Raw genomic sequence first — 22,592 nt, 5'->3', positions numbered from 1 at the left:
TTTGCTATATCCAGCAAAGTAAACCAAAAGATTGAAGATATATTTTCTGCAAGCTCTTTTCAAGATAAATTTAGATGTCTTTCCAAAAAAGGACACCAAAGAACCAAATGATATAAGGAGCCCATATAAGCACATAGGAAAGAAAAAAAATCTGAATTTTATAGTATGTGTACAGTGCAACAGCAAAGAGCTTTTTTAAATTTTAGAGAATCCAAGTTGCGATACCGAACAGGACCACATGGAGAAAAAAAAACTAAACCAATCGCCTGCTGACTGCATATATCTACTACAGTACACGGATCCATTCCATATAACTAAACACAGCAACATAAACATGACAAATCAAAACATTCGTGAATGTGTGTGGAAACAATGTGAATGTACGGAAATGTCTGTGCTTGTGCATAAATACAATGTGCGATCAGTGCGTCAAGAGCACTCATACACGCATTATTATAACGGACTCACTCGTGCTTATACTGTATGACTCTGTACGCCACCTCAATCATCTAGTCTGTACCTTGATTGCAGTCTTCATCCATCAAAACTTTACTAGAGAGACTGGTTATCCATTCGAGAAAATGTAGTTTGTGTCTCATCTGGCCATACAGCGGTGGGATGTGTTGACAGTCTGTTCAGTCTGTACTTTACACAGCGCGTGTGACATGTGAGGGCTCGTGCTCTTCAGAGACAATCACAGAATATGACAGAGCTCGTGTTTAAAAGCGAAACACTGGAATTAATAATTCACTTAAAACGCAACGCGAGTCTCTGTTCTCTCTGCAATCTCTGATGTAATCAGCCTGGTTTCCTTTGTATTAGCGCTGTTTTGGACGGATTGTTTGAATGCATTCACTTGCTGGATCATTGGACTGAAAACTTTCAGCGGCTTAAAATGATCTAATCGCAAGCAGAGAAGCAACATTGGGTTAAAGGGTCAGAATAGAAATTGTGTTTTAGTAATTTTGCGTTAAATTATTTTAATGCGTTAAGGATCGTAAAATTAATCGCATGATGTCGCAAGTTTTGAGGGAGCGTGCAATTGGCATGCTGACTGAAGGGATGTCCACCAGAGTTATTGCCCGTGAGTTGAATGTTAATTTCTCTACCATAAGCCGTCTCCAAAGGCGTTTCAGAGAATTTGGCAGTACATCCAGCCGGCCTCACAACCGCAGACCACGTGTAACCACACCAGCCCAGGACCACCACATCCAGCATCTTTACCTCCAAGATCGTCCGAAAACCAGTCAGTATCTGGTGTGACCACCATTTGCCTCACGCAGTGCAACACATCTCCTTCGCATAGAGTTGATCAGGTTGTTGATTGTGGCCTGTGGAATGTTGGTCCACTCCTCTTCAATATATATATATATAGCCGATTCTGCTGCCTTCTGCCAAAAGTGTTATTTGTAGAGGTCAGTAGATTAGGAATGGGAATGGAAAAACTTCTCACAGTGGACAACAGAATAGCACTATTTACTTGAGAGAATGAAAACGGCCACCTTTGGAGATATAATCCTGTTTATTGGTCAAATCTCCTGACAAGCATGAAGTCTCCCTGCTTTCACTTTCACCAAAGTAATTGGTTTATCTCCTATTATGTTTTCCCAGAGAGAAGTGTGAGATTGACATAGTGCCTTTGATTAGATTTACTGTCAGAAACAATGGCCTGCGTTATCTGTGCAGCTGATTGGTGGAGAGCAAGGACTGAGATTAGCCAATCGTTCGCCTTATCTGACCTACATCACTACATGACCAAATCAGTTCACTCACCTTTGGCAAGAGTGAATAAAAGCCATGTGGTTTACAAGATAATAATTTTTCTTTTATGATATAACTTGATTACCCATCTGTCACATAAGTGTCAATTCAAGAAGTAATCAACATCAAGGTGCCGCCACACTAGGATCTGAGCAAGCAAAATTACCTTTCAACCTGCAGTGAATTTGGACAACAGGATAAATTTAATAAATAATAAAAGTAATAATTAATAATAATAATAATAATGTTTATTTAATACTGATATTTGTATAAATATATATTTTAATTATTTTTAAATAAAAAAGTATTTGATATAATTAAATGGGTTATATATACTTTTTTAAATAATTGTTTATTTGTTAAAGGTTATAATTATTTAGTCATATTAATATTAATTAATTAGCAATTGCAGTAAATTTGTACAACAGGATAAATGTAATAAATAAAATAAATATGTGTCTATATAAAAATAAATAAATATTTATTTATATAAAAATATGTAATATTGCCATTTGTATGAATATATTTTCTATATTGTTAAATTAATATTTAATATAATTTAATTGCTTATTTATTATTATTTATAAAACATTATTAATTATAACATTTGTTAGTGATTATAATTATGTAACATTAATCATATTCATGAACTAGACTTATGCAATGTGATCTAATGTTACACTTTAGTGCTTCAGTGTTTAATAAATAATAAATATAAATTAATAATTGTGTGACATTTTTGTTTGATTATTAAATTATTCATTATAATTGATTAAATTCTTAATTATTTAATTCATCAATTTTTTTATATTACATTAATATTAATATATAATTTATATTTCATATTTATAATTATGTAACCATATTCATGTTAATTATTTATTGATATTGATATTATTACAAAAAATTTTTTTTAAATAATATTCATGTTCAATCATTTTAAAATGTTAAAATATGTATATGAATGGAAGTCTAGTGTGACTTCACCTTTAGAAAAGCAGTTTTCTTCCAAAAACCATTATTAAGTTTACATAAACCGAGGGAGTTTTATGCTCAACTGCTAGAGCAAAAATGCATGCACTAACTCTCTCGATCATCCATAATAAAAAGCACAGAGTCAAATTCATTGCATGTTAATCAAGTGCTGGATTTATTCCATGACTTTCTAAAATCTAATTTCCAAATGGCTGTTATCTTTTGACAGCTGCTTGTGCTGTTGGACAGGCAATCCATTAAACTCCCATCAATTATGTTTCATATTTATCACGACGGTGAGTCCAAATCTCGGCGTTATTCGGTTTAGTCAGCTATCGCAAGAAGAGGGTGGTCTCTGCGCTTAAACGATAAGCTTTCCAGATCACAACCTGGTTTATTGACATAATTAAATGTGGTTATTATTAGACGTACTACACGCAGTACGCAATGAAATAGTTTTATGTACTTTGACTAATGGAGACGTGTTTACTGCGTAAGCCCTGACATGGGTTGTAAATCCAAGTTAAGACTATTAGGCCCGAACACAACAGACTGTTTGTGAGTTTGTCTAATCCGTCATTCCGCTCCTTATCAAGTCTGTTTTACGAAGGTCACGATCTGCAACTGCAGTAGCCGAGATCTAATGACGTAATGCTGAATAATCTATTGCGATATGATATCGGTATGACAGCCACAAGAATTGATTCAGTGTGTCGCTGGACTCAGAGTGCAGCTTTCCACGCAACAGCATCAATCATTCATGCCACATTAGCGCTAGGAGACAGAGTTCGTCCCTTAGAGCTCGTAAGCGCTGCTGTAGGACTGAGACTTGGAAAGAAAGAGCAGAGAAGGTGAAATATGTTTTGTTTGCAGGAGCCATGGAACCACGGCTTGCTAGTTCAATGGAACATACTAGAAAATGACTGTAAACAATCCTTTGCCATAGCAACAGAGGTGATTCCCTGACAACAGACAACAGTATCAGGCAACCCCCTGCAGAACTGAATTAAAGTCTGTACACATCCTAACATAACTGCTTGAATCAGGAAGGACCAGTCGCTGTTGGGCTCATATGCAAATTTTAGCCAGACATCATGTATATTAGTGCTCAAAAATCAATGTTTTGTTTTTTTCAGGCTTGAAATTGTAAAGGGTCATTTTAACCCAACTAACTAAGAGTTAAAAGTTGTTATTTACACATCTATGAGTTTAAAGGGATAGTTCATCCAAAAATGAAAATTTGATGTTTATCTGCTTACCCCCAGGGCATCCAAGATGTAGGTGACTTTGTTTCTTCAGTAGAACACAAATTATGATTTTTAACTCCAACCGTTGCAGTCTATCAGTCGTATAATGCATGGCAATGGTAACAAAATCTATGAGAGTAAAAAAAACATGCACAGACAAATCCAAATTAAACCCTGCGGCTCGTGACGACACATTGATGTCCTAAGACACGAAATGATCGGTTTGTGCGAGAAACCGAACAGTATTTATATCATATTTTACATCTGATTCACCACAATGTCCAACTTCCTTGAGCGCGCGCACGGCATCCGGTGCAGGACTTAAAAATCATCATATGTGTTCTACTGAAGAAACAAAGTCACCTACATCTTGGATGCCCTGGGGGTAAGCAGATAAACATCATTGTGTCTCATTGACTAATAATTGCATGAATTATTTAGTATTTGTGCGAACAGGAGAACTTCACATCGAATCTGGAGTGTTTAAATGAGCGACCATTTGCACGAGGTTAGTCATTTGCATAGAACAGGCCCAACCATGTCGATATAAGGACTTTGCGCACAACTTTTCATATGCAGCTGTACATGCGCGTATCTTCGCTGTTATTTAAGATTAAATATATGTCTACAATTTTAACATGATTACAACATCACCCAGAGTATATGACTTTTTGCATATATGTGTGGTTTCTGTTGTTCCTACTTTTATTTTTTTTCAAATTTCAAATACATTTAAGTACGAAATTTAATGGCGAATTCATTATTCGTGAAAAAGTTCGTACACAGATTTCATGCACCAATTTGTCGAACACTTGAAGCCCAATGACTGGACAAGAGATGCAAAAACTAAAGTAGTTGTGGCTGTGTAAAGCTCATGAATATTTAATGAGGCAAACATCTACGCTGATTATGATTGAACGTTTGTTGCTAATTACTCACTGTTGGAATCCGGCAGAACAGTATTGCTGATAGAGATAGGTATTGATGTCATTTTAAGCTGTTTAGTGTTTGTTTTTTAGTCTTTGTTTACCCTTTTCTGTTAATCTTTCTAGATTTATCTCACGTTGAATGATTAATTTTAAATGACATTAATTTAAATTAAATTCAGCTTGTGATTCCTGTGTATTTATGTTGATGTGCAGCATTAAAAAGTCAAAATACATGTGCATTGATTTACCCAGAGCTAAAAGTGGCTTAGAAGACGCTTAAGCGGCCTTTCAGAAAGCATTTTTTGTTTGCGTTGAAAAAGAAAGCAAGGGTCTCTTTATTTATTTATTTATTTGGATTATTTGTGCTTAAGCAACACATTTTTTCAGAAGGGTGTTACAAAAGACAATAGTGTAATAGTCAAGAATGTCCATCTAGTGCATATATACATAGAAAAAGAATGGAAAAGTAGTGCGGAATGGGAAAAGCACTTTGAGTTGTGAATGTACTTTTTTCCTCTCCATTGTGGCTATCTTAGTCAATATAATGGGTTATATAAGACTTTTTTCATGACAGGGTCATCAGATCAGATCAAACACCATTTCTAAAACAGGAAGCAATATATCACTTTCATGATAATCGAAGTTAGAAGCCATGATTGTGACACTTTGATTTTGAACTTTGCAGCATTACACTAGCTAGCCCCGCCCATAGTCAAATCCCATTGGTCGAAAGTCTTTCTTATGTGGCTGTATACAGTATTAAACATCAACTTGGTTGTAAATGTGTGGACTAGTTAAGGTCTCCCTTTTGATTCATTCATGTTGATTATTTGCATGCTGGTGGTCACCAAAAAACACACGCAGCACAGCACGACTGGCCCATCCTGGATGTTATGGAGGAGTAAACAGGAAGAAACAGGAGAAATTAGGTCACTTGGTTTGTTGCATTAAAGGGAGGCAAATCCCTTCTTCCTGTTACTCATGTCAGTCAAGGTTATATGGGCACTTTGTTGTCTCTTCTCTAAGGAAAGAGAGAAAAAGAGAGAAGACAATGCACACTAGAAACTCTTTCGGGAGTCAAAGTGTGTTTGCATGACAATCTGTTCACACAGCGCAGCCTGCGAATGCCTCCGGACAGCTGTGTGGAAAAAGTGTCCTAAACATCTCCACTGACATCTGAATAAAGACCTTCAGTTGATTATGTCAGTGCAGTTGGTGTTAAACCCACAAGCATGTGTGACAGACGTTAGCTCTGAAATCTACTATACTATCAAACCACCATCTTGAAGATCTCATTTAATTTAATGAGATGAATGAGAGTTTGTCTGGGTCAGTGGTTACTAACCGACTTACTGGAGGGACACATGGCGCACACAGACCCGCTGTTCAAGGAGGGAAAATAGTGCTAATCGGTTTACTCATGGTGAATACAAAGATGAGTAAGATCAGAAATACTGGAGCAGTTGTTCAGGACATCCTGAGGAAGGAGGGTGTGCATTTCTAAATTAGGGAAACGGGAAAAATGCAGGGAATGCTGTATAGATGACTGAACAGGGAGTCAGCCAAGACAGATAGCACTTGGGTGTGTGTGTGTCAGGAGGTCAAGATGACTAGACTAGACAGGGTTTTTTTATGATTTGCATCCTGAAAAGAATTATATGCTCCATTTAACTAATTTATAGCATGTAATAAGTTAATATTTTTGCCCTTATACAAATTTACTTTGGTAAGTATAGTTACCTTTTTTCTTTATGGGAGGGCTAGTAAACTTTTATTATTCCCTTGTCATTTTATTGTATGGATAAAACATTAACCAATAATAGTCAAATCATATGACTATGAAAATGAATGAATGTCTATAATTGAATGTGTTAAGGTCTTGGCTAAAATAAAATAAAAGAATAATATGAAAACAGTCTACCATTATTTCTCAAATAAAATCATTCTAAGTCATTCTAAATAATAATTCTAAATAAAATCAAAACTGAATCTGAAAAGCACTAAAATAAAATTACATAAAATGTCATGAAATAGAAATAAAATGACAAAACGAAACAAACCAAACCAAAATTGAATAGTAAAATCAAACTGAAATGCAGCCTGACATCACAAAAATGTAACTGCAAATTTAAATTAAAATGCAAAAATAAAATAAAATAAAATGACATTAAATTACAAAATGACAGATGAAATCAAATGAAATGTTAAAATAAAACAAACACAAACTGATATTATAAATAGTACAAATAAAGAAATAAAATTACAAAATTATATAAAATTACATAAAATTACCAAATTAAATCAAATGAAAGACATAATAATAATTTGGCTAAGTGTATATATATGTATATCTCTCTATGTGGTTTATGAGGACACACATTTATATAATAACATGGGTATGACTTAGGTATTACAACAAGAAGGTGATTTATGAGGACATTTTCAGTGTCCCCATAAATAATTCAGAATGAGTTTTTTTGAAAATCTAAAAATGCAGAAAGTTTCCTGTAAGGGGTAGGTTTAGGGGTAGGGTTGGTGTAGGGCAATAGAAAATACGGTTTGTACAGTATAAAAACCATTACGCCTATGGAGAGTCCCCATAAACCATAAAAATAAACCTGTGTGTGTGTGTGTGTGTGTGTGTGTGTGTGTGTGTGTTAAACGCCAAACAAACAGCGTAGTGGCACCGGGCGCGTGAGGGGAGGGACTGACAGCGCTCTGCTAATCCTATTGTGTCTCGAGCAGCCGGTGCGCGAGGTGCTGCTGTGCGGAGCAGTGTGGAACATTAGTGGGATCTATTTCTGCAGTACTCTGAGTCCATACGCATGAAACAACCACCCGCAACTGGATACCAAAAAAGGGTTAGTATGCATACTGAGGCGTTATTCGATAGTGTTGTCGTGTGTGGTGGTTTCATTTTGAAGCGCGCAAAAGCTGAGACTGGAACTGTTGCGGGTGAGATTTTACAGAGATTGTAAACCAGACTGGACTGAAATCGCAGATGTGGACGTTTAAATGTTAAGTATTTCTAAGGCTGAGTTCATATAGAACGCGTTTGTTCTTGCGTTTAAACAATAGACGTAACGCTATAGGTCTGGCGACGCGTTTTAAAAGTTGAACTATTTGTAGCCCTCTGCCTCATCTCGCATGCATTACGAAAGTAATGTTAAAGAAATTATTATTATTATTATTATAGAATATAATTGATCTAATCACTGTAAAATTTATGAATCACTTAATTATTTATGGGGAAATTGGTATTGGCACCCTGCGTGAACAGTTAAAAAATTTATTTTTTGTTATTAATTTTATATTTAAGTGTTTTATGGTGCATTTATGTTATTTAGTTCATGTTTACTGCATTAATGTAGTGTCATGTGGGGAAGCTGTTTATGTGTGTACCTGCTCTATATAGTATTTACAGTGTTATTGGCTGTTGTTGGTGAACTTGAAGTCATCATGTGGCTTTGCATTGTGCAACGTGTGATTATCAACTCAGTTTACACCCATTTTAATAACTCAAATATGTAATGTATATTAACATTATATAATGTAATGGCATATTGTACAGTTAGGAGCTGTGAAATACAGAGTGACCAAATTAAATACATGACTAAAAGGTGGATGCTTAATAATGAATACTCATTGCATCCATTGTGCAATAGAGGGTTAACTAGAAACTGTATCTTAAAAATGCAACGCTCACATCTGTCTGATGCATATGTGCATAGACGAACCCTTAAAAATGATCGCAGATACATTTCAAGAATGCATCCTGGGTCTTTACAGTATGGACCCTGTTCTATGTGAGTAGATTTATTATGTCAGTGTGGCGTTATCTTGACAGATGTTGAAAATGAATCATTTTTGTTTGTCTTTCTGGGATGTTTTAGGGTTTGTGCATGTGATAGATTGTTCCATATGTGAGAATTCCATAGGAGCAGCACACGCTGATAAACACACTTAGCGCAAGAGGAATGTGTGTGTCTATGGCTCATTCTCATGTTGTTTATTACACACACACACACACACTCACACACACATCATGCGCTGATAGTTCTTGCTAGGGCTATACATTACACTAGGTAAACCTTCTCTCCAGTTAAACATACTGTAAGAGGACTTTCTAGAAATATACTGCTTTATGTGGTATATGTTTACTTATATGTCTGTATATGAATTCCTAGTTAAAGGAATAGTTCACCCAAATAGTTCATCCTTTATTGTGGATTTGTATTTTGGCCAGAAAAAATGATTTAAAGTTATAATGCCTTAATGATGGATTTGTTTCTTACAAACAAGCTTATCACCTCACAAGACATTAATTGATGAACTGGAGTGTGGATTACTTGTGGATTATTGTGATGTTTTTATCAGCGGTTTGGACTCTCATTCTAACGGCACCCATTTACTACATTTGCAGAGGATCCATTGGTGAGCAAGTGTTATAATGCTAAATTTCTCCAAATTTGTTCCAAAGAAGAAACAATCTCATCTACATCTTGGAGGCTGTGTGCATTTTCAGCAAATTTTCATTTTTGGATTAGCTATTCCTTTAATGGCGTAAATAAACAGGTCATACATGCATATTAGTTGGTGCAAGATTATATAGGGCAAAATGAACTTCCTCAAAAGATGTGTTTTGCAAGTATAACGCATTTCTATAATTAATTTCTCATCTACATAAGTGCTTTTTAGTGTGTAAGCAGTGCGTCTGGAAAAGCACGCGCACAAAAAAGCACACATGATGCAATATTTGGCAGCGTAATGTAATGATGTTATTTTAAATGTAATTAGCTCACCCATTTGCATATTAGCCTTATTTATTGAAGATCGCTGGAGTAGATCTGTCAGCGGTGATATCGTGCTTAGCACATTATGGTTTGCTAACTGACTCAGCCCGGTCATGAAGATGGGTGATTGTTGAACGCTCAGCGGGCACAAAGGCCTCTCGTTAGCCTCCTAAATGTGTGTGAACTGGCACTGGGATCAATGGCAGCAGGCTTGTGAAAGGCTGGTTCATAATGAACCCTTGAGAGCTCGTCACTCACCCGCTGCGAGGTAGAGAGAAGCCAAAAGATGGACGTGAGCTCAGAACTTTTATGCTTCTGTTTACAATTGAGAAAAGGTTGCTGGTCCTAGAATAGCATAAATGGGTCACCTCTATGGGAAAAGTCTAGCCACATTAACGTTAATGTACAGCCAGGTGATGGAGGGGAGGGGAGAGTGTGTGGGTCATAGATCGTTAAGTTCATTTAGAGAGGAAGGTAATCTAGTAGAGTATCTGTGGGTAGTAAGAGCGGGGTCAGGGGTGAACTAGAGTGCTGGTTAGTGCTGTTTTATTAGGTAAAATGATTGAAAAGAGAACCGTGGGGCTATTCTAGATTAGAGTGTCTTATTTTGTGAATGGCATCCTGCTCTTTGAACCAAACTAAAGGCTTTTGTTGCAGAACTGCTCATTTTGAGGTCTGTGATGGTGAAACCTGTGCGATTTTTTTTTTCACTTGTTTACCATTTCAATCCATACAGTGAAAGTGAGTGGGGATGGATGCTTTTGAACTCCAAAAATGTCAACAAAAGCATAACAGAAGTAGTTTAAACAAATGTTAAGATATAGTATACATCTTTAGAAGCCATATGAACTACAGTTCTGTTCAGAAGTTCTTTTATAAGGCATGATTTTTAGTAAGCGTTGTTTAGTGTAAGAAATTAATATTTTACTAAGCTTGGATGCATTAAATTGATCAAAAGGCATTTATAATATTGTAATAAATGCTGTTCATCAAACTTTCTATTCATCAAAGATCCAATAAGACCAAAATATTAAGCAGCACAGCCGTTTTCAACATTGCAATTAATAAGAAATTTTCTTGAGCAGCAAATCAGCATATTGGAATGATTTCTGAAGGATCATGTGACACTGAACACTGGAGTAATTTCAGCTTTGTATCACAGGAATAAATTACATTTTAAAATATGCGTTATTTTAAATTGTAATACTATTTCACAGTGTTACTATATTTTTTTACTGTATTTTAAGCATAAAAGACGTCTTTCAAAAAACATTTAAAAGTCTTTTGAAAATATTTATATATATTTTAATATACATACAGTATTGACATTTTAACCTGTAATGCCAATTGGAGTTAAAATTCACTTTAAGATTTAAAATCATGCTCTCTAACAATTGAATTTTAGAAATTGATTAATTTTTTTAAAAATCTGAATGTTTTAATGAAGTGCATGATCTTGTGTGCAGTGGCTCCGTGTGGCTGTCATTATCTGTTCTTTCATTTCTAGCAGCCGTACATTGCAGTTTAGACGACTGAGCTGGCTAGCACTCATCCATTCTTTCTCTCTCCCTCTCTCTCTCTGAAACAGGTGCTGTGTTAATTGGTAAACAGTCATGGTTTACTGCTAGATAGGCTCACTTATGATTCATTTAGCTTCCTCTTGGTCATCAGACAGTCTGTTCAGGCCTCTTGTGTGAGTGTGCATGTGTTGTTATATGTGCTGAAGTGGTAGGAAGATGAGGCTGCAGCAGATGGTCTGTAAACTGTGCTCGAGCTGGACCCCTGTCGAGTCTGCCCTTTGTTGCACGCATGCATTCCTATGTGAGCGGGTCGGTGCATATGCCATGACACTTTAGTCTTGGCTTAGGTTGCTGTTATCTTACCCTCCATTCATCTCCAGCCTCAGGCGGTGGGCTGCAGCTCAGCATTCCGGGTTTTTTCTCCTTCATTTCCATTTGTAAAACAGGTGTGGATGCCGAAACACTAGCACAAGTTTCTGAAATGTAAATGAGATGGGTTGTGTTGATTTTTCAGATATTCTTGGAATGGTTTTATTTGTTGTTTTAGTTAAAGAAAATGTATCTTAATAGGTCCTATAAACAACTGTATCATAACAAAGGCCATTATGTGTGGAATAATTTAAATCTACAGACGGTTTGAGATGGCAATACACCAATTTTGGTGCATGAAACCTTACAAAAAGTACAAAATATGAGCTTGCTTAAATGGTTTTTGTGCCAATATTCCATTGCCATGTCTACTTCGCCTCAGTATGCAAACTTTCAATCGTAGAACATAATACAGGGCAGAGTTTGTAAATTTAACACCTTGTTTGGCTACCCAAATGAAGGCAAACAGTCGTTTTTCATAAATGAAACGAATGCAAATCTAACAAGCAAGTAAGCTGAAGCTCCCAAGTCTCCAAATCTGACAAAAAAGCTATTTCCGAATGATCAATTGCTCCGTTTCGAGGGGTGCCGTGGAGAAATCAATGGAATCACCGCTGCCGTTGTTGTTCCTTCAATGATTTCCATCTGCTTTGCTTCTCGACAGTCCATAAATACATTTTTAATGGTTGACAAACTGATCTCGTTGCAGATGAAAATCGATGATCAAGACAGCGAGAGTCCCCAGAGAACTACACAAATGAATACAATGAATAATTTAGTCTTTCACACTAATCATATCTCCATTAACTCTTAAAACTCTGCCTCAGTGTAGGCACTGGACATGTCGGACAGGCTTTTAAAGACTGGTAATCATCTCTCTCCTTATGGATGAGGGGCAAGATGTATCCGGTATTGATCTGCTTTTTTTCTGTGTATGTGTGTGTCATTTGCTTAAACCATTTGAATCAACACAACACCCACAAAAGAGGTTTTACAATCTGATGAGAGCTTAAGTTCCCTGAATGACATTTTATTCTCAAAACCTGTCAAAAAAAAACAAACATTAAATACCATTAAAGTAGGGGTGGGCGATATGACCAAAATCTTATATCACGATATGAGTAATTTTATATCACGATAACAATATATATCACAATATCGTTATTTTTTTCTTTTAAAATGGTTTTTATGATATTAAAATCTTTGATACCACATCATTTTCATAATCTTTGTCACCAATGTCAATATCAAACTAATACAAGCCTAAAAAGAAAAAAAACAATGTATTTTGCGACACCACGAAATAAACGTAATATGAAACAATATACTTTTTATTTCGTCCATCCAATATATATCGTCATATCGCACAGCCCTACATTAAAGCCTTCATTTTAATTTCATGAGCCAGCTCAAATGGCCCATGCATGCTGTTCTCACAAACAAGACAGACACTTCATTCCCCAGCAGACTAAACATGTGACGTCTCAGGCCCAGCACCCTTCACAGATGTCAACACACCTGTACATTGTAAATAATGGCTTTGAGTCGAGGGTTAATGACAGATCACAGAAGTGGCATTGAGGTTTAGTACACAAAGGCATGTTCTGCCACTCATCTTTAATGACCGAGACCTTATTGGTTGTTGACAAGTGGTTTGTTGAAGTGTATAGGAGTGAGCAAATAACTCCAATTGTCATTGCTGTTGTAAAGGAAAGTTTCGCAGACTAAAAGAAGTAAAGAAAGCTCAAGATATTTTCATTTAGCTGGCCCTCACAATTGAAACCGTGTATGCAAATGATGACTTTTTTGAACTTTTTGGATATTCATGTTAAATGTTATTGTGTTTTTACATGGAAGAAAGAAAATGTTAACATTTAAACCCAACACACTTCTGACTATTATTTCAATGTTCTCTCTGTAGGGGGCGACAGGGAGCGAATGACATCCAACCATGAGACGTATCTACTTATGGCCAGCACACAGAATGACATGGAGGATTGGGTGAAGAGCATCCGCAGGGTGATATGGGCTCCGTTTGGAGGAGGTGAGCTTCTGCAACCAGTTTGTCAGAATAAGTCATTGTTGGTTAATGGATATAAACTGGTCACAGTTTAACTTTGCTTTACTTGCACAGCCTCAACTTTGCTATATATTATACTACTGCATAAGTACTGCACACTGACTAGTTAAAGGAGCCAAATAATATTTAAACCTCTGCTTGCAACGTTAACAGCTCTATATTATCCAGCAGCGATTCCCATTACATCTTTAAAATATTAGGGCAGATATAAGATTAAAGGGATAGTTCACCCTAAAAGAAGAAAGTTGTTCCAAATGTATGAATTTTGGTTTGCTGAACAGAAATGAAGATATTATACGTTGATATACCTGTATATATATATATATATATATATATATACATACATACATTTTATCATGTCACCGGCCATTGGCAGGTGGGGCAAAAAGTTAGTCTTAGGTCCTATATATATATATGAAAAATGTGAAATATAAAAAAGTATATAAATAAAGAATTAGAATTTATAAAATTGTCAAAACTAAAAAGGTAACAAAAATAAAAATAGGTTAATTATTAATAAGTAAATATACAGATATTTATTTGTAAATATAAAATCATTAAATCATATACAAAAATCATTACAATATATTATGAAAACTGATATACAGTCAAACCAAAATGTATTCAGACACCACATTTCTCACATTATCACAGTTTATTCGCTATAGTTTAGAAAATACATTTGTGTATTTAGTTTGCTGCTCCTATATGGCTTCTGACTGTGAGAATCTAATTCAGGCCCTTTAATGAAGTCATAATTTGCTGCTGTTGGCATGTCTAATCTTTGTGAACTTAAAAACATCTAGAGCTCATTTAAATGCACATTTACTGTACTTGTTTCATTGTTTGAGTTTTTAATCCTGGCCTGAAGGTTTAGACAAAGAATATTCATTCATTCAAAATTCATGCTTTTATTCTATATTCAAGAAGATTAAAACGATCTTTCTGCATATAATCTTTTCCGCCAATGAACTGGAAGACCTTCTAGGCTGAGAGTGATTCGCCCCGTTGTTCAAACGTCCACAAAAACACGGCGGTGTGAACAGCAGGAATGAGGGCAGAAGGCTGGGAACAGCCACAACAGACGATTACACAGCTAAGAGCTTAGTAGCTTTTTAACACTAACCTTATGGGACAGAGGGGGTTGTTTTGGCCCTGTCGTACTCTCTGCTATGAAATACAGGTCAGGTCAGAGCTTTGGATGGATGGAGTAGTTCGTCTCCTCCCCTTTAAATCCAAACCTCCTTAAAGAAGGGAACGGACTCAGCTTCCAGATGTACAGGAGTAGAGGACTGAGAATATAAAGGAATGGCTTCAGGGCAATCTGATGAATCAGTGGACGAAAAGGAGACAAGATGAGATGAAGAGAAGGGATCAGAGGAGAGAAGAGAAGACCAAAGAAACTGTAAGAGCTCAAAGGGTGCGAGACTGTAACAAGGGACAAAAAGAATTGAGGAAAGACCATCAAAAAATGAAGAGACAACCTCAAAGGTCTGAAATGAGGCAGGAATACCTAAAAGGTGCAGGACTGTAATGAGAGGAGAAGATAGTTTGCAAGAAGAGCCGGTCTGACAGCTGCTCATATTTGATATTTTGTAGGATAAGAGCCTTGCAGCAGCACAAAGAGCACATGAGGTCGACAGAAAAGCCCTGGACAGCTTGAAGACGGCGTGAAGTTGAGTGTCTGTGTGTCCAGTGTTGTTAAGTGACTGCCATTGCACACAGGGACAGCAAAGTCAAGTGGAAGTCAGAAGAAAAGCTCAACCAAAATGAGATATTAAAGCCCTGAGGATTCACAGATAGGAGATCCAGGCTTGAGAAACCACAGTGTAAACCAGGTGAACTCACTGAAAGGAGAGGAGAACCATCAGGAGATTACGTTTGGCTGGAAACACAAGTCTGATTCCTCACAAACTCTTTCCATGGGAAACAAGAAACTCATGCAAGAGCTTCTGCATAAATCATTGAAGAATTGAAGCCAAGCCAATGTCTACATTCAATTTTTTCTTCTTAGGTTCCTGTGCTTTAGCCAGATCACCATCTCACACCTGTGTGGTCGCCATTAATAACAGACATCGCTTGTCCAGAGATGCATCATAGGAAACTTCTCTGTTTATTCATCCAGAAAGAAATGTATCTAGAAAAGTAAAACTATCTACGCAAGTCAAGTCCTTTTTCTTCATTATTTTGAGGTCCAGTTGCGATCCAGCTATGGAAGTTCCCAAAGCTTTTTCCCAAGGCTGTGAATGGAGGAAAAGAACATTTTGGATGATTTTTCAGCAGTAGTGTGATTGTAGGCCACTTTGGACTTATTGCTGAAGATGCTCAGAGGCAGACAGTTTGGATGCACCTTCTTGCATCCCTTATTTTACTACCTTTTCATGCACAGAAGCGTCTTGCGTAAAATTAAAAGTTGCGTCAGCTTCAAACATGGTGAGTTTGATGCTGAAAATTCAGCTTTGCATCACAGGAATAAATTACATTTTAAAATATATATAAAAAGAAAACTGTTACTCTACATTGTAAAAATATTTCACAATATTAATTATTTTACTGTATTTTTAATCAGTTAAATGCAGCCATGTTGAGCATAAGGGACTTATTTTTAAAATTAAAAAATTTACTGACAAACCTACAAACTTTTGAACAGTATTTAGTTTAACTTGAATGCAGACTAAGTCACTTTGGATAAACATGACTACTAAATGTGTGAATGTAAATGATATCAAAGAAGTACCATCTCATTAATGCCTGAATTGAGTCCTCATTAAATCCAAGTTTACTCTGGCTCCAGTGACAAATCAAAGCGAAAAGATGCAGTTGACAGTGACAGCTTTGTTTAGAGCCTGTGAAACTTGTTCAACATACTTTCACTTTATATTAAAACTCATATAAGTGTGCCATCTTTTGATAAAAATAGATGTGCTTTCTTCTCAGATGCCTGGCATTACAATGAAGCAGAATCTAAATCTGGAATATTCACCCAAGATTTCACATTTATACATTAACAAGACAAATTAATCCTTTTTAACACCTCCAGGTTTTTCATTTCGTGCAGTTTTCCAAATGACCCATTTACCATTTAGTAGATGTTTATCCATTATTCGCCTGAAAGTGCAGTTATGTTGCCCATTTTAAGCTAACGTCCCTTCACATTACCCTAAAATGTAAATGCTGGACACTTTCTCTCTCTGAAAAAGCTTTCTCTGCACTTCCACAATACCAAATGCTGCAGATAACACCAGCAGCAGCTGCTTCCCCGGTTTATTTGCAATCTGTGAATTTAGGGCTCCACAATCACTTTGTCGGGAAGAGACGTGGCAGGGAAGGCACACTGCATGTTTAACACCGTTCATATTTAGATCTCACTGGTGTCTGAAGCAAGGTGATAATTATGAAGGGTCAATTCACAGCATGTTACATTATACACATGCCTGCTATTCCTGTCCAGCCCACCCGGGATGAGCCAATAAATCCAGCTTGTTACGGGATTGTCACAAGTCCAAGTCCTCTATGGGACCGTTACCGGACTGATCAGTGACATGCTAGTGCTTTCTTTGATTTAGTACCAGCTTCCTGTCCACTCATCATTAGATCCGCTGGGATACTGACACATCATGGACACCCACAATCTGTCATTTAAAGTGCCCTACACTGTTTTTACACACGTTATGCTTCTAGCCTTTCATTCTTTGAGGCATTTATATATGTCTATTCTTTCCATCTTTCGCTACAGTAACACAGATGTTCACACCGTGGCATCTTTGCTGAAGCTGTACTTGAGAGAGCTGCCCGAGCCGGTCATCCCGTTCTGTAAATACGAAGAGTTTCTGGCCTGCACCAAACTCCTCAGCAAAGACCAGGATGCAGTGAGTTATCTCTTGTTGACCATCACATTGCAAGCATATAATCCTGTTATATATACTTGGTGGCTATAACATGTTTCATTACTCAAGGGTGCAATGGTTTTTTTCAAATGTTTGTGTCATTAATGATGAAAGTTGCCAAATACATATACAGTACTACAGTTCTAATGTTTGGGGTGGGTACACTCTTAAAAATAAAGGTGCTTCACAATGCCATAGAAGAACCTTTTTTGTCTAAATGGTTCCATAAAGAACCTTTAACATCTGTTTCACAAAAGGTTCTTTGTGGCGAAAGAAGGTTCTTCAGATTATAAAAAGTTAAGAAAGAGATGGTTCTTTAAAGAACCTTTGACTGAATGATTCTTTGTGGAACCAAAAATGGTTCTTCTATATGGCATCGCTGTGAAGAACCTTTTAAGCACCTTTATTTTTGAAGTGTAATGTTTTTTTTTTAATGGTGGTGAAAGAAGATTCTTATGCTCATCAAGTGTGCATTTATTTAATCAAAAATGCAGTAAAAACCGTAATATTGTGAAAAATATTATTACAATTTAAAATGTGATTTTTTTATTTGAATATATTTTATTATTTATTTCTGTGATGCAAAGCTGAATTTTCAGCATCAATACTCCAGTCTCCAGTGTCATATGATCCTTCAGAAATCTTTCTAATATGCTGATTTGCAAAAAAAAATCGTATTAATATCAATGCTGAAAACAGTTGGGCTGCTTAATGTTTTTGTGCAAACAGTGATTTTTTTTTTTCAGGATACTTTCAAAAGTTCAAAAGTGCAGTTAAAATGAGGCAAATTAGGCCTGAACTAAGGGACTTTTGCTCTGGTTCTGTTGTTTGTCATTTAGCATTTTACAGTACTTTGTTTAAAAGCCTACATTTTTAACTTAAGCTACACGATTTCTAAAGTTAACATATGTAAAGTATGTTGTTTTTTTCATAATGAGCCTCACTGTAGACTCAAAACATTGTTGACCTTTTTAGCTCCCCTCCTTTTGCTATTTCTTATTTTTGAGTTCGGTTCCCACCAGCAGGCTGAGAGAATGGCAAATGACTCATCCCATTATTCTACTGCAGTCGTCTTTCATCTTGCGTGCATCAATTCCTTACTTTCGCTGAGCCTGAAGAAGAACGGGTTGACCCCGAGGAACGGAAACAGCCTCATTCTGACTTTCAAGTTACACTTTTACCTCACGTGGATCACCTGTGCGTCAGCCAGCGGCTTTTGAATGGTTTCAGGATAGAATCAAAGTGCAAGACGGGGTCTTGTAACACTGAATTTAATTTACTGCCCCGAGGTTTTGAGTGAGATTCGTACCTCTGAGAGTCCCTCGAGTGCGGTACACGCAAAGAATTGCGGTACCATGTCAAATGAAGCAGAAGGCTTTACTAGATCCATTTGTTTTTGAGAAATAGCTTTCTCGTGTGGTGCAGCAAAGTCATTTTCATCAGAGCCTGCAGGGAAAAGACATATCGACCATGATAAAAACAGATCTGGAATGGAGCAAATCATTAAATCTAGACCGTCATCAATTGTTAAACTCACTGACCCATGCCTAGACGAATAGTGCCATAATAACGGAATAAATTGCAATATGAATATTTAAAGTCAATTTGGAAGACTTTTAAAACTTAATGGGATAGGTTTAATTGCTTTTTCATTCAGTACGTCTTTTAATCATGCATATTAGTCCAGATCATTTAAAATTGAATTACTATAATCAGTTTAAACAAAGGCACACATTTGTATTTCTTTTTATCCTGGATGTGTATTTAATTATTATTATATTTTAATCTCTCCCTGTGCAGGGAATGAAGGAATTAAAAAGGCAAGTAGAAGGTCTACCTCCGGTAAACTACAATCTGCTTAAATACATATGCAAGTAGGTGATTTTGTATTTTATTCCATTCAGTTGTGGCTTATCACAAAATATTATATAACAAATATGTAATAGTTCTTTGCACTAGTAGTGGGAAGTCAATCCAATCAATTGATTCATTCAAAAACCCTGATGCATTCAGGAACAGAACAAGTGACTGTAAGTGAGTCACTGAGTCAATTCACTCAATTGATTCATTCTAAAACCCTGATGCATTCAGGAACAAAACAAGTGACTGTCTTTGAGTGAGTTCTGGATTAATCCATTCAATCAATTCATTCAAAAACACTGATTCATTTGTGAATGAAAAAGTGATTGTCTTTAAGTGAGTCACTGAGTCTGTTCACTCAAAACACTGAAAAAGTTGAAAAACACTGATGCATTCAGGAACAAAACAAGTAACTGTTTTTAAGTAAGTAACTTTGTCAATTCACTCAGTCAATTCATTCAGAAACACTGATGCATTCAGGCTGTCTTTGAATGAGTCAGTGAATCAATTAACTATTGATTCACTATTTAAAAAAATAAAAAGAAACATTTTATATTAAATAACTTGTATGATGTTTTCATAGCATAATATCAATTTTAGAGTTTTGAAAACAAGTTGTTTTTGCATTGCATTTATTTGTTGTGAAAAAAAACCTTATTTTTGTATGCAACAATCAAGTTAAATTTTTTTTTTTGACACACATTCAACTTTGTACATACAGTTTCTGAAATCTCAGTTGTAATGTTAAGACCCTTCTTTATTGTCCAGGTTTTTGGATGAAGTTCAGTCCTACTCAGGTGTGAATAAAATGAGTGTACAGAATCTGGCCACGGTCTTTGGGCCAAATATTCTAAGGCCAAAGGTTGAGGACCCAGTGACTATAATGGAAGGTAGGTCTTCCTATCCATATCTCTCACTCCAGAAATCTCTGGATCTGGATTATATTTAGTGTTTGAGTAATCTATTTATCATTTATTCAGGCACAGTACTGGTCCAGCAATTGATGGCTATTCTGATTGGCCACCATGATGTTCTTTTCCCACCCGATGAGGACCATACTAGCACTCTGGAACTGGTTAATAATAACAATAATGAGACGCAAAAACGGCCTACGAATGGTCAGATTCAAAACAAAGAGAACAATAACACCAGTGGGGTGCGACAGTGCACTTGGGACACGCCAGAATCACCCAGCCGGGCTCCTCTGGACAATGGCTCTCCTCGTTCAGGCAGCCCACGTAATGGTTTTACGGGACAACGATTCGAGGTGGCCCGCAGTCCGCCAATCTCCTTGAAAAAGAACCCGGCGTTTAGCAAAGGGAGTGGGATTGTCACCAATGGATCGTTCAGTTCATCCTCATCGTCCTCAGGTGATACCAATCAGGAGAAAATTCAAACTCTACCGAACATGGGAACCCTTCATGCCCGTCGGACGGGTGCGATTAAAGGCTCAGGCACCAAAATGGGCATTCAGAATGGCATCGTTCGGATGGGCGTATCCAGCGCAGATGTTACAAATGGGACTCTAAATGGACGGAATGGACTCTGGGTGCCCAACGGTCACGTCACAATGCGCGAGGCTAAAAGTCGAGACGCTGAGCACCAGCAGAACCGCCTGTCTACGTACGACAACGTCCATATCCATCAACAGCAGCCCACGCAGCCCAGTCTGAGCAGCAGCTGTGAGGACAAACAGAGCGTGGATAGCGCCACATGGTCCACCTCGTCTTGCGAGATCTCTCTACCAGAAAACTCCACTTCTTGCCGCTCGTCCACGACCACGTGCCCAGAGCAGGACTTCTTTGGCAGCAACTTTGAAGATCCTTTGTTGGACGGGCGGGAGGACAACGGACTGGCGGTGGATGATAGGGAGCAGCGGACCAGTAACGGAGGAGGCCAGGGAAGCAGAGGAACGAGCAGCAGCGATAACAGCGAGACGTTTGCCGTCACCAATGGACCGACCAATCACAGTGCTCTGCACAGCCTGGTGGCCAGTCTCAAACAGGAAATGCTCAAGCAGAAGAACGAATATGAGGCCAGGATCAAGAGGTGAGAGTCATGCTCAATCATAAAATTAACTTTGCAGAGCACAGAAACTAGTGATAGTTTTTTTCACAGTTTTGATGAAGTTAAAAATGAATAGAAAATAAAACAAATTAAATGTTATTTTTCACCCAAATTGTTTCCAACTTGCATTGCTCCGTTAAATGGAGATGGAAAATCATTTCCATTTATATATTTTTTATGTGATTTATAGGAAACTAAAACGAGAACTGAAACCAAATGAGGGATATATATATGTATAAGTTAGTTATATATAGTTATAAGTTAATAAACATAAGTTCATATATGTTAATAAATATTTGTTTCATTTTATTAAAAATTTGTTAATATTTTTAATTTTATTGAAAGTAAATATTTTTCATTCCATGACAGAATGAACTTTTACCTAAATCAACTCTTTAAGTGTCTCATTAAACTATCACAGTATTAAAAGGTGTATTTACCCACCTTTTCCCATCTTCCCTGCAGTCTGGAACTTCGGAATCTAGAGTTGGAGACGGTGATGGCGAATCTACACGAAGAGCTTGACCAGGAGAAAAAGAAATACACCATGGTGGAGATCAAGCTGAGAAACGCAGAGCGAGCCAAGGACGATGCAGAAAAAAGAAACGAGATGTTGCAGAAAGAGATGGAGCAGTTCTTTTCCACCTTCGGAGACCTGACCGCAGACCCGCGACAGCCCGACAGAGCCAACACCATCTGGATTCAGTGAGCAGTTAGTGGTCTACCATTAACATTACATTGTGTGGGCTTGTGTTCAGACAGAACGGGACTAAATCAACCTTCACGTTTGGTGCGAAGGCTCGACACGACTGAGCGAAGCCCATTGAGCCAAATTTTCAGAACTGAACGTGGACCAGTTGTTGGATTGAACCAGTTGGATTCAAGAAGAGGGATGATGGGACGATGCAGCTTGGATGTTAAAATAAAAGATGATTTTTAAACCAAAAGAAGGCAATTCTGACCTGAGAGCGAATGATAAGAGGAACTCTTGACGGTTGAGGTTGAATGTGAGGGAATGAATCAATTACATGAATGAACATTGAGTTTTAGATGATGGGAAACTCCTGAAGGACGACAGAAGCACGAATGTCACTCCTATTTCTT

General features: G+C 37.0%; 1 protein-coding gene across 1 annotated transcript in view; it reads left to right on the top strand.

The window, feature by feature from the left end:
• LOC107565390 (rho GTPase-activating protein 24-like) overlaps positions 1-22,592 on the top strand; it is a 111,001-nt gene extending 88,409 nt beyond the window's left edge. Inside the window, exons 4-11 of the mRNA XM_016250614.1 lie at positions 13,516-13,638; positions 14,858-14,862; positions 14,963-15,165; positions 17,411-17,543; positions 19,362-19,435; positions 20,190-20,311; positions 20,402-21,470; positions 21,954-22,592. Coding sequence (XP_016106100.1) covers positions 13,516-13,638; positions 14,858-14,862; positions 14,963-15,165; positions 17,411-17,543; positions 19,362-19,435; positions 20,190-20,311; positions 20,402-21,470; positions 21,954-22,197 — 1,973 coding nt within the window. The 3' untranslated portion in view covers positions 22,198-22,592. The remainder of the gene's footprint in view (positions 1-13,515; positions 13,639-14,857; positions 14,863-14,962; positions 15,166-17,410; positions 17,544-19,361; positions 19,436-20,189; positions 20,312-20,401; positions 21,471-21,953) is intronic.

Source organism: Sinocyclocheilus grahami, unplaced genomic scaffold (assembly GCF_001515645.1).
Source record: "Sinocyclocheilus grahami isolate Dianchi unplaced genomic scaffold, SAMN03320097.WGS_v1.1 scaffold999.1, whole genome shotgun sequence".
Lineage (NCBI taxonomy): Eukaryota > Metazoa > Chordata > Actinopteri > Cypriniformes > Cyprinidae > Sinocyclocheilus > Sinocyclocheilus grahami.
Note: the sequence above shows the minus strand (reverse complement) of the source record. Positions and strands in the feature narration are given on the sequence as shown.